This window comes from Macrobrachium nipponense, chromosome 1 (genome assembly GCF_015104395.2).
Source record: "Macrobrachium nipponense isolate FS-2020 chromosome 1, ASM1510439v2, whole genome shotgun sequence".
Classification (NCBI taxonomy): domain Eukaryota; kingdom Metazoa; phylum Arthropoda; class Malacostraca; order Decapoda; family Palaemonidae; genus Macrobrachium; species Macrobrachium nipponense.
This window is the reverse complement of record NC_087200.1, coordinates 104045596-104063095: the sequence shown is the minus strand read 5'-3', so window position 1 is coordinate 104063095 and position 17500 is coordinate 104045596. Positions and strand designations below refer to the sequence as shown.

Sequence of the window (17500 nt, the reverse complement as noted above, 5' to 3'; positions counted from 1 at the left end):
GTCCAAATGTCTCTCTCTTGTATCATATGTCTTCCGTAATATGTATGCTGACTGTGAGTTCCAAATTCTGCAAGCCTATATTCTTTCATACTCGTTGCTTATTTTGTTGACATCAGTAGAATGATCTTCTGTATCTGGACTTCAAACAAGCTTAGTTTATTTCTTTTTGCCAGAAAAGTCCAAGTTTTTACAACACACGTCAAATTTAACATAATATTTCATAGTTTTCAGATGCTTAAAAACTTTTAGGAATGATATATTATCAAAGGAGCAACGAATTTTGGTGGAAAATCAATCACTCACATATTCGGCTCGAATACAGAATGAATTCGCTTTTATCAGGTTTTCTGGACATTTCCAAGAAAGTTACTCAGCCTCAGGGGACTGTAGTAGAAAAGGAAATTAATCGAAAGTATATCACAGAGCTCGATATCTCTCAATTAGACTCTAAAACTTGGAAATATCTTAGTGATATCAGCTGATGAATACCTGCATCTGCAGAAGAGCGACGAAAACGAACACCCAGGTGAAGGACAGACGACCTAGCGATGGTGAAAACATCGGTAAGGCTGACGAAGAACTCTTCCAGAGCTTCATGGTGGTCGGGAATGCCTAACCGAGGACAGGTGAGGGGAGGGAAGACACGACTAGCTGGACTGACCTCTTCCCCGTGACTGGACGAATGGTGTTTGGAAGAGCAAGCTTTTTATCCCTCTTCCTGACGTTCCCTCCCCATACCTATCCCCTCGCTATCCCAAGCGTTGCTCGAACTCTTTCACAGGTCTGAAATAAGGAATAAAACGCACCTGTGCTGATGCCTGAGTGGAAGGTTAGGTCATAAAACCTGTTATTATTTGCTCATTTTGGACTGGAGGCGTCTCGTGGATTGCTTAAAGACCCAATTAGTGAATTTTCTTCATCAAGCAGCATATTAGCCTTTGCTAATTTCTTAAGATTATTCAAATAACACGAGTAAGTGAATTTAAATTTGTCGGTATTTTTTCCTACGTGATCGACTTTGGGTCTTTATGGTTTACTTTTATTTATTTTTATTTTAAAGGTTTAATTTTTTATAATGCTATCGAGTCGCTCCTTAGTCACTCTCCAACTGATGTTCATGGTGCTGTTGACCTGAATAACGAGGGAAAAATCTCTTAATTTTAGGACGAATATGTAACCACCGCCACCCCCAAATTTTTCCCTTTGAATTAAAGTTTCTGCAATTATCACGATGTAATGCCGACGGTGAAGCTAGTAATCATATTACGGTTATTGGTATTTGTTCTTGTTTTGATATCAATATTAAGCATCAAAAACTAAAAAATTCGAGATATATAATTTTAATCCCAAAAAATCAGAATTGTATCATTGACACACTTTTTTCAGACTTAAGGTTTAATATATCTGGGGAGCCCATCGGCGCCTTTCCTTCGTGAAAGCTGAAAGATATTTTTTCACTGTACTTAATTACAATGGTGGGACGAGCGTCACCAGACCAGTCTCCACCCCAAATTTGTTTTTTTTTGTTTGCTTGTTGCTGAAACTTTTTTTAATTTGAATGCCAAATTAACATGTTCAACACAACCTCAACATTTTCATATTGCCCGACTTTTGCTCTTTCTTAAAATGTCTGAAAAAAGGATTTTCAAGGCAGTCACAAGTTTTTAGAAAGATGAACAGATTTACCAAAGCAGGGAGCATTGAGAGGCATAAGGAAGGGGCTAATTTTTTTCACCGTTCCTTCATCAGGTATCAGGGTGTCTCTTATGTTTTAAAAAAACAAGGTTGGAGGTTGACGTGAACTTGCTAAGAAGACTACTTCTTTACAACTCCCCATCAGGTTGACAATTCACTCAGAATCGGGTGGAAATGCCAACAATCGAGTCAACTTAAATGAACAATCTGATAACTACTCTTTACATCCATGTATGATAAGATTCAATTCTAAAATTATAAATTCTGTGAGTAAATCACTTTCAGCTATTTCTTATTTGATTTTAAGATTTACTCATCGCAGGAGGACTGTGCTTCTGTCAGTTAAATTCTAATATTTCTCCATTTATTACTCTTAAGCAGCATAATAGCAAATTCAAAATAAAAAGTATTCTAAGAAATTATATTTCAGGAACTTATTAACACATGTGAAAGAATGATAGGATTAAAAATTCCTCATAGTAGCACGAGTCTTCAAATGGAGAAACAAATCCACAGTTATGTAAATGTACATATATTTAAGTTTAAAACAGAAAGGATAGCTTTCGGGAATCTGTACGGTTCCCCTTATCAATCTGACACGTTGAAATAACTTTACAGCGAAGTAAACAAAGCAGGAGTCAAAAATTAAGTGACTTGTTATTAAAACAATGGAACCGGTCGTCCAGTATAAATCAGGCAATGCCGTCGTTTTTCTGATGAAAGCCCCGCCAGTCGTCTGGAACGTCGAATTGGTCCTTGCCCGTGCGGTCGTTTCTGATGGGTCCTCTTCAACAGTGCGGAACAGTTCATGATGGTCCTCGCTACAGCATCGGTTCTGCCCCGGCCAGCCGACCCCGTTACCGGAGGTGAAGCCCGGGTTACCTGACGAGAGTCAGGCACCGCAGCATCAGATGTGGCTAAAGAGACAACACTCTCATAATGTTCTTTATTCTTAAAACCTTTAATATATTTCTTGGAAATAAGGTTGTTGGTGAATTTATCTTCCTGTGTGAAAGATTTATTGCCTTCCATAGAAAAACCACTGTCTATCACCGCACCCTCCACTAGCCTTCTTATACCAACTTCTTTACTTCTGAAAATTACTTTAGAATCTTCCAATTTATGCGGTGATCGAGCTTAAGACTGTGACTAACTAATACATTGTTTTTCCGCATGTAACTGGTAAGCTCTTTTGTGTTCCCCCCCGATTCTAGTGGGCAGCCCATCTACTCACTTTCACCGAAATATTTAGAGTCACATTCTGAACAGAATTTCGTAAACACCAACTTGTTTGTGATTCGTTGTGCTATTATTATGTATAAGAAGTCTCTTAATAGTGTTATTATAATTAAAAACTATATTTATTTTATCATTGTGATTTTTGTTAACAGTTTTCCTTATTCTGTTTAGGTGAGGATTAAAAGGGAGTGCAAGACAATTCGTAAACTTCTTTTTGTCATTTACTTTAGATGAATCTCTGTAGAATATTCTTCTGGCTTTTTTAAAGGCATTATTAATAAAATAGGAAGGGTAACAAAGTTTTTTGAAAACATCTTCAATGTGTTTAAGTTCTCTGTCAATGAAGGCGGGGTCGCATACTTTCAGGGCTCTCAAAACAAAATTGACTAAGATGTTGGAACATTTTAAGAACGTCTCAAGAAACTGGGAAACATTCAGGTAAAATGATTAGTCTAGAGTGACAAGCGCTTTTCACAAATGTGCCTTTGGAATAATGTACTTAATAAGCTCAAGGAACAATCGGATTTAGGTAACATTAATTTTGCTATACCCACTAAACAGTTCTTAGATCTGGTTCGACTTTGTGTGTCCTCCACAGTCTTTTCATTTAACAATCAGGGATTTAGACAAAAGTTTGGTGTTTCAATGGGGTCTCCTTTGTCTCCTATTCTTGCCAATTTATGCATGGAATTTGTTGAAGTTGAAATTTTACAGAACTGTGAACCTTCACTAAGACCCATTTTTTGGGTGAGATACGTAGATGATATTTTCATTATTTTTAAAGGTAACCCTTCAAATTTTGACGATTTCCTTCGGTACATTAATGGAATCTTGCCCTCTATCAAGTTCACAGAGACACGAAACAGATAATAAGTTGCCGTTTTTAGACATATTGATCTTCCATGACCCAGTAACTTTCACTTTTAAATTTACAGTTTATCGTAAAGAAACCAATGCAGAAACATACATTCATTTTTTCTCCTGGCACAATAGTGAAGTCAAAACCAACATCTTAGTCAATTTTGTTTTGAGAGCCCTGAAAGTATGCGACCCCGCCTTCATTGACAGAGAACTTAAACACATTGAAGATGTTTTCAAAAAACTTTGTTACCCTTCCTATTTTATTAATAATGCCTTTAAAAAAGCCAGCAAGAATATTCTACAGAGATTCATCTAAAGTAAATGACAAAAAGAAGTTTACGAATTGTCTTGCACTCCCTTTTAATCCTCACCTAAACAGAATAGGAAAACTTTTAACAAAAATCACAATGATAAAATAAATATAGTTTTTTAAATTATAATACACTATTAAGAGACTTCTTATACATAATAATAGCACAAACGAATCACAAACAAGTTGGTGTTTACGAAATTCCCTGTTCAGAATGTGACTCTAAATATTTCGGTGAAAGTGGTAGAGGGCTGCCCACTAGAATCGGGGAACACAAAAGAGCTTACCAGTTACCATGCGGAAAACAATGTATTAGTTAGTCACAGTCTTAAGCTCGATCACCGCATAATTGGGAAGATTCTAAAGTAATTTTCAGAAGTAAAGAAGTTGGTATAAGAAGGCTAGTGGAGGGTGCGGCGATAGACAGTGGTTTTCTATGGAAGGCAATAAATCTTTCACACACGGAAGATAAATTCACAACAACCATTATTTCCAAGAATATATTAAAGGTTTTAAGAATAAAAGAACATTATGAGAGTGTTGTCTCTTTAGCCACATCTGATGCTGCGGTTGCCTCTCTTTCTCCCGTTCAGGTAACTCGGCTACCTCCAGTAACCGATGCTGCCGGCGCCTATGCTGTTGAAGAGGACCATCAGAACGACCGCACTGGGCAAGGACCAATTCGACTTCCAGAGTTCCAGAGACTGGCGGGGCTTTCATCAGAAAACGACGGCATTGCCTGATTTATACTGGACGACCGTTCCATTGTTTTAATAACAAGTCACTTAATTTTTGACTCCTGCTTTGTTTACTTCGCTGTAAAGTTATTTCAACGTGTGTCATTGATATTAAGGGGAACCGTACAGATTCCCGAAAGCTATCCTTTCTGTTTTAAACTTAAATATATGTACATTTACATAACTGTGGATTTGTTTCTCCAATGATAGGATTAGTACAGCAGTAAATCCTAAGGTTAATCATACAGTTAATATTGATAATTGTTAGCTTTGAGAATCAAACTCAAGCTGTTAATGGGCCTTTGTGAGGCAGTATGATGAAGTACTGGAACAAGGGCAGGCCTTGCAAGCTAGGACAACTAGTAGTCCACAGTTTCTTGGGTTCATTGGCCAGTTGAGATGTGGCAAAATCCTTGCTCAATTTATCTACTGAGGACTTCAATGAAGAGGAGGAGCTTGTCAGGAGCATGAGCAGCTTGCAGGTGGGGATGATTGACTTAGGCACGGGTTGCAAGGCCGCGCTTGGTTTGAGGTTTCCACTGTGATCATGAGAACCTCGAGGACACCCAAGTAAAACTGGAGTTGACCATCGGAACGGCACTGGTAGCAGTGCCAAACCGAAAGGTGAGAGGCAATCCATGCTGACATCTCCTTGAAGGAGATTTGAGGCATGCTCTGGCACTGGCACTTATGCATGTTGAGGCACTGGAATCAGATTTGGAATGGGCTCAACGTCCATGACGGATGGAGTAAGGCCTGACATGGATTTGGATTCAAGTTAGGGATCTCTGGAAAGGAGATCGAATGTGCATATTAAGGAAGCCTCGTTCGGGATGGATGGAGCTGGCAGTGGTTTAAGGGAGGAGGCCCGGTCCATAAAGAGTTTTGGTCTTGTTGAAATGCTTCGAAGGGTTAGGACCCTTTGTTCGTCGAATTTTATAAGGGACTTGAAATCTTGTACTAGGAGGAGGTATAGCCTCCAGAAAGATATAATGCTACTGCAGGTGCGCAGAGCTTACTGCAGAGGGGCCTAGTGACCCTCAATTTGACTGTGGGAGCATCATTTTATAATGATTGATGCCCTCAACCAATTATGGCCCCATGGGGGAACTTGTCTTCTTGTATTTGTGTGCCAGTGTCATCAATGCAGAAACATGGCATGGGGAATAGCTACCTCCAAGGGGGTGCCACAGCACACACACACACACACACACATATATATATATATATATATATAATATATATATATATATATATATATATATATATATATGTGTGTGTGTGTGTGTGTGTGTGTGTGTGTCCCCCTGCTGGAGGGCCTAATGAGGGCTGATTCAGGACTGTTAAGGTAGCAGGTTTGGCTGATTGCTAGGGCATTTTGCCATTGGGTGGAATCCCATAGAGGCTTTACAAGTATTGCAATAATTGCTGCTGTTGGTTGCCTTTGGCACTGTTCTGCTAAAGGGAGCAGGCTTGTTGTTGCTTACCCAAAGGGCCTGACTTGGTTCTGTTGGAATGTTGTCCCATTTAGTGTCTTAGAGGAATTTTCTGGCTGATTCTCAGCCTTTAGGCAGCACTTTCCATGAGATACCCTATCTTGTTACAATGGCCACAGCACAAACCAACTTATAGAGGAGCTGTGTACATATTAGCAACATTAAATCGTTCTTATTCATGCAGATAGGTTAATATTTTAGCCCTTAGACTCATGTGAACTGCCTTCACTAAAAATCTATGCTTTTTAACATATGTCTGTAGATATTATTTTTATAAAGTTTATACGTTTCCATAGATGAGTTCATATTCTAACAAGCTTTACTTCCACGAAACAAATATTTAACGAAAATGCTATTTACCACCTTTCCATTTTTACGTTCTACTGGTAGTTTTCCAGTTGTTTTTCAGCTTCACCAGTATAAAAATTGTCACATGACTTCCAAGGGATTTGATACATGCATCCATTGGTTTTTTTTTTTTTTTTTTTCATTATTTTTGTCCTTAAATTTTGCGTTACTTTGAATGTTAATAAGAAGATTTGGAATATCTTCAAAACTGTTACTGTGGAAGTACGGTTAGGATTTTATGTTTTCTGTTTCTCTTCTGTTATTATCATTAAAAACAGTGTTTTCTGCTGCGTTTGCTGCATTGTCCAGCACAGAATTTAAATATATTTAAATTTTCATGCCTGTATTTCCAATTACACTCATTTCATCATCATATCTTTAGCTCTTCATATGTATTACTATTAAAAATGATGGTTGAAATACTGATTGCTCTATATATATAGACTATAGAGTACTCAATATCCAGAACCTAGGTATTACTAAGCTGAATTTTGTGTGTATTAGAATACAAGTTTTTCAAGCGCTGTACACTAAACTAGTTTCACTAAATCTTCGAATATTCTTATCTGTGCAAAGACGAGACCTTTCTTTAAGAGTATTGAAGCCCCTGCTTTTTATATACTAGATTTGTTGAAAGATTGAATGCGTTAAGTTTGGTAAATATCGGAAAATTATGTATAATTTTTGATACTGCATTGGTCATTGTGACGAGCGGCAAAATGGCTTTTTCTTAAAACCCAGACGAGATTAAAACAAGTAGAAAATATACCGAGGCAATCGAGGATAATCAAGGCCACCGAAAATAGGTCTGTCTCTTGGTGGTCTCGATAATACTGTATGAGCTGTGGCCCATGAAAGTTTAATCACTACCCGGTGTTGGCCTATCCTATTCGTTCTCAGAAAAACGATTATGGTTAACTTTAACCTTTAATATAAAGAATTAAAAAAAAAAAAAAAAAAAAAAAAAAGCTACTGAGGCTAGGGGACCTGTACTTTGGTATGTTTGAGGATTGGTGAGTGGATGATCAACATACCAATTTGCAGCCTTCTAGCCTCAGTCAGTTTTTTTAAAGATCTGAGGGGGAGGGCGGACGGGCAGACAAGCCGGCACAATAGTTTTTTTTGTACAGAAAAGTAACTAAAAAGGAGAAGAACGAAGATGGGTGAGCTGTATTTTGGGAAACCGAAGACCTCCCTGTACTAGCCGCTAACTAGTAAAGTCTTGGTAACGTTCTGGTTTGGTATAATCGAGGCTAGAGTTCACTTTCCCGTCCAGTGGGAACGAACAGTGAGGCTGTCTACTGGTGGTTACCATCACGAGTGGACGTCGTGGTGAGGGCTTGGGGTCACCCGTCTGACGTCCTCCCGAAAGGCTATTTGATAGCCTGGGGGAGGACTTGAAATTATATCTTCATTATACTAATTTATTTAACCTGACCACTGAGCTGATTAACATTTCTCCTCGGGCTGGCCCGAGGGATTAGATTTTTATTGACTTGGCTATGAACCAATTGGTTACATAGAAACGGGATCCGAACCACATTATGTCGTGAAATGAATTTCTGAACACCAGAAATAAATTGTTCTAGTTCCCCCGTTTGTGGCAGGCGGGAGCGAACTCGAGCTACCAGATTGGTAGGTGACTATGCAACCCACTCGTCCAATGAGGGACAGCGAGCAGATAGAAAATCTAATGCATACCGATGACAGGAAAGGAGCGATCAATAATTTTGGCTTAGTAAATTTAGTAGTAGTATGTTTGGAGGGTGTCGTGAAGAATTAATATGAAGAGGAGGTCTCGCTGAAGCTTACCTGTACAGAAACCAACAGTGTGATTAAAAAGTAAGAGAGAAAATGTCATTGCAGAGAGGAGGACTATCGAGAAATGAGGTAATATTGCATTACTTCCGTCCTATCAAGGGAGAAAGTTACATAAAGATTTTCGAGATAAAACCAATGCTCCAGGACATGGACAAATCTCTTTCAATAAAACCCTGATAAATAGGAAGAAGAAAAGGATTAAACGCATCTAAATGATATATTCAGTTTATCGAGAAAGTAGATGTCGCCATTTGAAAACAATGAGATCACTATAGAGATGCTTGGGGAAACGCTACGAACCAAAATATTTATGGAGTGGAGAGGATAAATGTAAGAAAAATTGTAACAAAACAAGAGAACACATAAGAGACAGAAAAATACGATCAACAAGAAGTATAGGAAATGGAGGAAGTGGCAGTATGATTGTGATTCATCATTATTTCATGACTGGAAAGGTCACGAATAGAAATTGGGAAAAGAGACATCGAGAAAATATAGACCTAAAGAACACAACCAGTGATAGGGAAGGAGTCACATCTCATATAGCGAAGAACAACTTACTTTGGTAAAATTCTCTGGCATGTTAGGTGGCACTGGCAGCCTGCCTGGGAAAAACCTAAAAACCTCGGGTACAGGAGTACTAACATTCCAGCTTCTTGTATGACCTGTGTGAATCAGTTGGTAACTCCGTGGCCGCCTTGGAACTCAAACCACAGATGCCATGTTTACCACAGGGTCGGGAAGATGGGTAAAATTTGGTGAGGTACGCGGCAGCCTGTCCAGGAAAAACATCACACCGCCTGAGTACTTAGTTTTCGACTTATTTCATGACGTGTATGGGCTAATTGATAATGTCCTGGCATCTTATTTGAACGACTAGGGTTCGGTCCCCACGTTATTCAGAAATTTATTTCTGTGAAATATGTGTTCAAGTGTTCTTTAGCTTCACCATATTCACACTGGAGGGGTAACTCGAATGAAATACTACCGTTTGACTCACTGCTCGGTTGGAAAGTTGGGGGAAATTTGCTGGTATGTTAGGCAGCAGCTTTCTCTTTTTTTGTGAAAAAAAAAACCTCTGGTGCAAAGATTACTTATGTTCAAACTTCTTTTCCATGACCCATGTGGGTCAATTGGCAATAATTTGGCCTCTCGTTTCGAATTATATATATATATATTATATATATATATATATATATATATATATATATATATATATATATATATATATATATATATATATATATAGATATATATATGATATATATATATATATCTATATATATATATATATATTATATATATATATATATACACATATATATAATATATATATATATATATATATATATATATATATATATATATATATATATATATATAGCTTGATGATGAATAATAGTGCCAAGACTAGGAAGAACATTCTTTAATATTACGAGCTTTCGAGGTTTAAAACCTCATCTTCAGGCTGAAAAAATGACAAGGATGAGAAATCACTAAAAATTACATTAAAATTAATTGTCTGATTAAAAAGCTTCAGTAAAACATAAAATAAAAAAACGAACATCACATACAAACTAAAAATTAAAAATTACGAAAAAACTAAAACAAAGCGCAAATCATACAAAAACAGAGATAAAAATAAAAATAATATGAAAGGTAAACAAACTACACTCAAAAATAAATAGCTAACGACCCACTTTGTGACCTACTATGAAAAACTATATGATAGCTAGTTGAATACCGGACGAGTTGTTGTTCAATTCCGGTTTCATTTTCTTAATAAACAGCGACTCTGAAATTAAAAGGTCCAGTCTATTTGAGCAAAAAGACAGTACTCTAAAATCTAGGTGAGTGAAAGGATGGTCCTGTCCTGTGCTAAACTGTGATCCCTTATGGCAGAAAATGGTGGTTTAGAAAGAGGAAACCTAGTTCTAACGGAAAGGAAAGACCTCCTCTGTGTTCCAAAATTCTGTGTCTAAGCCAGCGGAAACTGGTATCCCACGTATCGCAGACCACACTGCGAACAGTGTGGTCTGCGATACGTGGGATCCAGTTCCCGCTGGCTTAGACACAGAATTTTAATTTTTGGAACAGCAGAGGTCTTTCCGTTAGAACTAGGTTTCCTCTTTCTAAACCACCATTTTCTGCCATAAGGGATCACAGTTTAGCACAGGACCATCCTTTTCACTCACCTAGATTTTAGAGTACTGTCTTTTTGCTCAATAGACTGGACCTTTTAATTTCAGAGTCGCTGTTTATTAAGAAAATGAAACCGGAATTGAACAACAACTCGTTCCGGTATTCCAAACTAGCTATCATATAGTTTTCATAGTAGGTACAACAAAAGTGGGTCGTTAGCTATTTTATTTTTTTGAGTGTAGTTTGTTTACCTTTCATATTATTTTTATTTTTATCTCTGTTTTTGTATGATTGCGCTTTGTTTTAGTTTTTTCGTAATTTTTTAATTTTTAGTTTGTATGTGATGTTCGTTTTATTTTATGTTTTTACTGAGCTTTTAATCAGACAATTAATTTTAATGTAATTTTTAGTGATTTTCTCATCCTTGTCATTTTTTCAGCCTGAAGATGAGGTTGTAAACCTCGAAGCTCGTAATATTAAAGAATGTTCTTCCTAGTCTTGGCACTATTATTCATCATCAAGCTAAGATTTCACCAGTAGCCGCCCAATCCTTACTGAGACTATATATATATATATATATATATATATATATATACATATACATATATATATATATATATATATATATGTATATATATATATATATATATATATATATATATATATATATATATATATATATATATATATACACACATACACACGCACAAACACACACACACACACACACATATATATATATATATATATATATATATATATATATATATATATATATATATATATATATATATATATATATATATGTATATATATATATATATATATATATATATATATATATATATATATATATATATATATATATATATATATATATATATATGTATGTATGTATATATATTATATATATATATATATATATATATATATATATATATATATATATATGTGTGTGTGTGTGTCTTTATATATATATATATATATTATATATTGCTACGTTTATAACGCCTCGCCTTCCAGCAGGTTTTTATTAATATTAGTTATAAAAGAAGCAGCCATGCCTTCTCCTAAAGCAACTGATGTTGGGAGAGAGCATGTCGTAGGAAGCCTAGGGAGGTATTTCCGGTCTGACGAAAGCTTAGGGTAAGAGAGGCAAGTGTTGTGATCACTTTTCAGGCAGTGCCCGAGGCGGTATTTGGAAGCCCCGTGATTCCAAGACAACAGTATCTTCTCAGTCGACTGCAGTTCGTGACCTCGGATGGATGTCAGGCCAGTCAGCCTCCCACACTTAAGCCTAACAGTGTTATTGGCGCGCCCAAATCTGAGACCAAGCCGGACACAGCACTTTTCCACAAAGGGTCCACACTGAACATTGCCTCCAGGTACTTCTAAAAGTGTAAACTCCAAACCAGCACACCTTTTACTACCATACGGACTCTTGCTAATTTCATTTTCAAGTCTCATTTTTATCCCTCCCTACAACAAAAAGCCCTTTGTCCTCATCGGGCCACGTGCTCCCCCTTGTGACTTGTTAAAGACTAAGCCTTCAGTGCATACCTTAGTGAAACAGAGTTCCTTTGCCCCAGTGTTAGAGAACTAATTATCCTTAACAAAGCAAGAAGTCATTTTTTCTTTTTTATATTGTGTAATCTGGGATCCTTTCCAGATTCCCATGAGTCCACGTGCGAAGTCTGTCTGCCCGCAAGTGTTGCATTCCCGCAAGATTATGAAACCAGCTTTTATAACTTCCATTTTGAGCCATCTATTATCCATTTGTGAGAGATTATAAGGTCCTGTGGGGACCAATCGCATTTACTTTTCTCCAGGCCAGTACGAGCCTTTTGTAAATAAATAGCTGTAAAGTATTTAGCTGAGTTTTCTGGCGACCTGTTCCTCTAGAGTAAATATTCAAACTATAAATCAGTTTTACGGTAAGTTCAAGTAATTTCACCTTGTTCCCTCCTCCCTTAACGTTTCCTGTTTACGTATCGGGGCTCTCTCAAGGCCAGGCTCCATACTTACGTAAAAGTGTCGACCTCGCCGAGGATTCGAACCTAGCTTGCTTAAAAAAGCTTGTAAATCGCGTTATCCCTTGTAAAACGAATGTAAATGTTTTTCAAAGCGCAAAAAAACAAAGCACACTTGCAGGGAAAGACACACACTGGCTCACGGTAAGGTATGTACCTTTCATTTAATATGATTATTTTATAACCAATGTTAGCTTAAGGTACGTTTAAGTATTTTTATTACGAAGTGTTGAAAAGAGTGTAAGTAGAAATATTATTATTGTAACGGCGAAAGCGCCGAGAGCTTTATTTTAGCGGCAAGCAAACAATTTGCCCGTGAATTCTCCTGTTACTTTGTACTGTCCTCGTCGGACGAGACAGAGCACGTGTATTAGATGCCAAAAAGTACCAGATCAAACTAGGAAGTGCTTTGCCAGGTTTATTGTTGTGTAGAAAGCCTAGCTAGTTAGGAGTGTTTTACTAATAGTTACGGCAAAAGAAGTGTACAACTCTTTTGTCTGTGATATGTTAGGGAATTCATTTTTAACGTAGGTTTCATTCCAAGTGTTGGTAACCGCTTAGCTCTCAGCTTAAGCTGAGCGTACACGCTCTCCCAGGTAAGCTTCGCGCCTGCGCTGTCTCAACCAACCTTCGTTTCTCACAAAGCGGCAGCCATGTTTTATCCCTTTAAGCATTATCTCAACGATTTAAGCAAAGTAACGTAAGTCTTGAATGTTTAACGTAAATAATATTAATCTCGGTACTAGTATCATCGTTCTGCCAGAGAAATTAACTAATTCGCCTTGAATAAGAATTAGAATTTTCGTGTTGTAAAATTGCCTCCGCGTTTACAGAGAATCAGCTGATTCGCCATCACTGCTAGCACACCGCTCTGCTAGCCCGCGCTGCCCAACCCGCTCACACGTTTCACCTAGCATCGCTTACTCGCTCGCTGAGCGAAAGTTTCATTTCCTTTCGTACTAAACGTAACCTTTTCCATTTACAATGTTTGCTAACATTTCAGCTTAAATCCTTACCGTCATTTTCGCTTTGTCACAGGGACCTAGTATACTTACGTAAAGTTAACGTAAATCTTCAAAGTACAGTAAATTATAAGAATTGTTAACGTAAAACGCGTCTTTGTAAAATTCATATTGAAACGCAAATCATTTCATAAGCGCAAGCAGCTACCATTAACGTAAAAATCGTTCACCGCGAGTGCGTTATCGTTTTCATAAATCGTATCCAAAGCAATTCTTTCATTACACGTTAACGTAAGTAAATCATTTAACGCAAGTTGCGTTGTATTAACTAACAATACTAGTAGTTCAAATAAATACAAGGGAGTTCATTCATATATCATTATCACCCTCTCCGAGAGAGAGAGAGAGAGAGAGAGAGAGAGAGAGAGAGAGAGAGAGAGAGAGAGAGAGAGAGAGAGAACCCATTATTCACGAAGCCAAGAGTACTATGTTCATTACTTAACCGCATGCAGAATTAACATTATTTTAGTCTCTTGTGTCTTTTATTTACACTGAGCGTGATACGTACGCGCCTGTGTCCATTGCAGTTTGCAAGCATTTATTTCATTTACCGAGTACTTCAGCGAGGGACTGAGCATTTCTACAATTTACCATTACCTGTCGTTGCCCGAGTGGTCTTTTCTAATTTTTTCACAAAAGACTTGCGTATACCGCAAGCACAATTTGCACAGTGTGCGACGCAAATTCATTACTTCCAGACAAGGAAGCCTACTAGTCTAGGACTGGCCACCACCAGTGCACGTCAGGTCTTATCATTTTTCAGTGCCACTAATTCTTGACACTGTCCATCGACTGGCTGCTGAAGTACTCCCACCTTTTACTTTCTCTCCTCCACCATTACACTCTGCCACGAACAGAGTACCATTTCTCTTCAGTATATTTAAGTATACTGCATGTAGTGTCCGGGACACACCAGCACGCTACCAGTGCCCAAAAGGAACGCCTCCTCATAAGTGCCATTGCACCTGTACAGGCCGTACAGGTAGCCATTCTACCTGCGTGTCCGTCCTTATGGAACGCCCAAGTACCAGCCCTAAGTGCTGTCAAACCTGCGTGTCCGTCCTTACGGAACGCCCAATCCATTAGAGTATCCACCATTTCGGATCACTCAACCACGGAACGCCTCCATAAGTGCCGTGCACCTGTATTGGACCTACAGGTAGCCCATTCCAGCGTCTCCCAAGTGAGGAATGCCCTTAAGTGTGACGTATGCCGCACACTATTTTGATTTGTCCGCCTCATCAGAAGGTGCCAATCCCAAAGTGCCACAGAGCACCCAGTCCTTCAAGACTTTTCATCCGAGCCTCCACTGCAGCCTAAAGAAATGGCTTCTGCTGCCCAACCAACATATATCCATGGAGCTGGAGAGGCTCCAGACACTCATGGCTCTGGCACGAACGCCGGTTTACACTGGGCAGGAACTCACCAGTGGGTGAAGGGGCAGGTGGACGATCTGCTCCTGCAAGAGAGAGCCGCCAGAGAAGAGAGAGGAAGAAAAAGGAAGCAGAGAAGGCAAGGCAAGGGAAGAGAGAAAGCATGAGCTAGCTCTCAAGGAGAAGGAGCTCGAGGTGGAGAAGGTACGACAGGTGAACGCCGAAGCCCTAGCCATGCAGCCAGCTCCCAGCCCCACACCTACGGTGTCGTCCAATCCTATAGCCAGCATTAACGCTCTCATCCCGAAGTGGACTGAGGATGAGCCCGAGGCATGGCTGGAAGAAGTGGAAGCCTTATTCGAGAACTACCCTACCACTGAGATAGAGAGGGCCGCCCTGCTTGCCAAGCACCTGGATGGCAAGGCTAAGACTGCCCTCCGCTCACTGGATCAGGGTCAGCGAGGGGACCTGGTGGAAGTTCGCCGGGTCATTACGAAGGCCTATGAGATCACCCCGGAGAGGTGGAGGCAGCGTTTCCGAGGTCAGGCCAAGGAAGTTGGTTGGGCCTGGGGAGATTACTCCTACCACAAACTCCAAGCCGGAAAGCGCTGGCTCGAGGCCATGTCGTGCACGAGTTCCAGGACCTGTTTTAACAGGATCATGCTGGAAGACCTCTACCAGTGTGTACCTGGGCCACTCGCAGTGCACCTTAACGACAAAAGCAACCCAAGACACTTGCAGAAGCTTGTCGCCTGGCTGACGACTGGGAGACTTCAACCCCCTCTCACAGCACCACCCACCGACGCATAGTGCCACCTGGTCCTCTCTCTGGATCCACACGGCCAAAGGACGCCCACCACGGACACCCACAGACTTGCAATGTTTGCAAGAAGTGGGTCACCTCGCAGCAGAGTGCCGCCTCAAGAGCGCTGCGAGCCACAAACCTCCTCAGAAACCCTCCTAGGCCACCGAATGGTGCCTCAGCCTCCTCTCAAGACCAATCAGATGCCTTACGGAGACCAGCCCAGCAGAGGGACTCCTGCAGAGCCAGTGGGGCTACAGGGCACTACTCCCCCGGATATCCCGGGTGCCCCAAGCACGTGCCTTCGACCCGGCATGTCCACCTTGTCAGTGCCACAACCCCCTCGGCCGTTTTGCCCGAGTCCAGGTCTCACCCTGAGCGGGTGTGGACCACTTCAGTCACAGTGGCACCCCTGGATGGCTCTACCCTACCTGTGACTCTGCCAGTTACGGTAGATACCGGCTCCGATCTGTGTCTCATAGACCGGGACCAAGTGCCAGCCAGTGCCACAGTCGGCGAGCACATCAGGTGGGCCATGACTTGGGTCGAAGGGCAGTCCAAGACCGTTCCCACAGTCGTCCTGCAGGTCACACATCCTTGGTGCACCAAACCTCACCGCCTAGGTGTAGTGCGTACAATTCGGCATGAAGTAGGTTTCCTATTGGGACGGGACCTCCTCTGGGGATGTCCCTCCCCCACACCACTCCAGGGCCAAGCTACCTCACCACATCAAATCACGGCAGAGAGGACTCTCACCCTGTGCCAGAGCACACTGCCAGCCTTGGTGACTCCACAGATTCGCAATCTGTGGGCCATATCGGCCTTACGTCCATGCCACAGAAGAAGTTGCTCAAACCAGTTCTGCCGAGACTGTGGCCGCAAGGGTTACATGTCTGCCAACTATGTAGGGTGCGCGAATTACAATATTCCTGCCATCGCAATGGCAGTTACCAATCCTTCGTTACTAGGACCCCCAGCTCAGGGCCCTATAACCGTTGCACCCCTCCAAGGTCATTATCCAGCAAGTCATGTCAGAGCCTTTGATGACTCCAGCGCTCAAATCTCCCTGATACGGGAAGATCAAATCCCCCGAGGGGCTACCGTCGATAGACGGCAACTGATCACGATTGAAGGCATCAATCATAGTAAGATGATCCTTCCCACCGTCCAATTGAGAGTCATACGACCTCACCTACCAAGGTATGTACACTTGGAGTTGCAAGCTACCTTCCAGGAGGTTACGACCTCATCCTAGGGCATGACCTGAAGTCTCCCCATTACCAAGGGCCCGCTGAGAGGTATTGCACCTCCGGTACCCGCCACAGGTCCAGTCGATCTCAACTCTCTGCCAGTGCCACTTGGCAGCACTGAGCCGTGCCAAGCTCCGTCCAGCCTGGACGTAGAGCCACCACAGAACTTGACCTCTGCGCCTGGCCCCGAGCTAGCGCCGGCGCTAACCTTAACAAGGATCCTCCTACAGAGATCCTCCTACAGGCATGGAGCTTACCGCAGCCCATGGCCAATCCCATGTCCATGAGTCTTCTTCACCCTCACCCCACTGTCGCCCGAGGATGAACCTCCGGCAGACCTCACATTCATACTTCCTCTGGAAAACCAGGAACTG

At 40.6% G+C, this 17500-nt stretch overlaps 1 protein-coding gene across 3 annotated transcripts in view; it reads right to left on the bottom strand.

Moving 5' to 3' along the window:
• LOC135219512 (uncharacterized) overlaps positions 1-692 on the bottom strand; it is a 90464-nt gene extending 89772 nt beyond the window's left edge. For all 3 annotated transcript variants that reach the window (XM_064256342.1, XM_064256341.1, XM_064256340.1), the window contains exon 1: positions 490-692. In XM_064256342.1, coding sequence (XP_064112412.1) covers positions 490-597 — 108 coding nt within the window. In that variant the 5' untranslated portion in view covers positions 598-692. The remainder of the gene's footprint in view (positions 1-489) is intronic.
• Between the last annotated feature and the right edge of the window lie 16808 nt (positions 693-17500).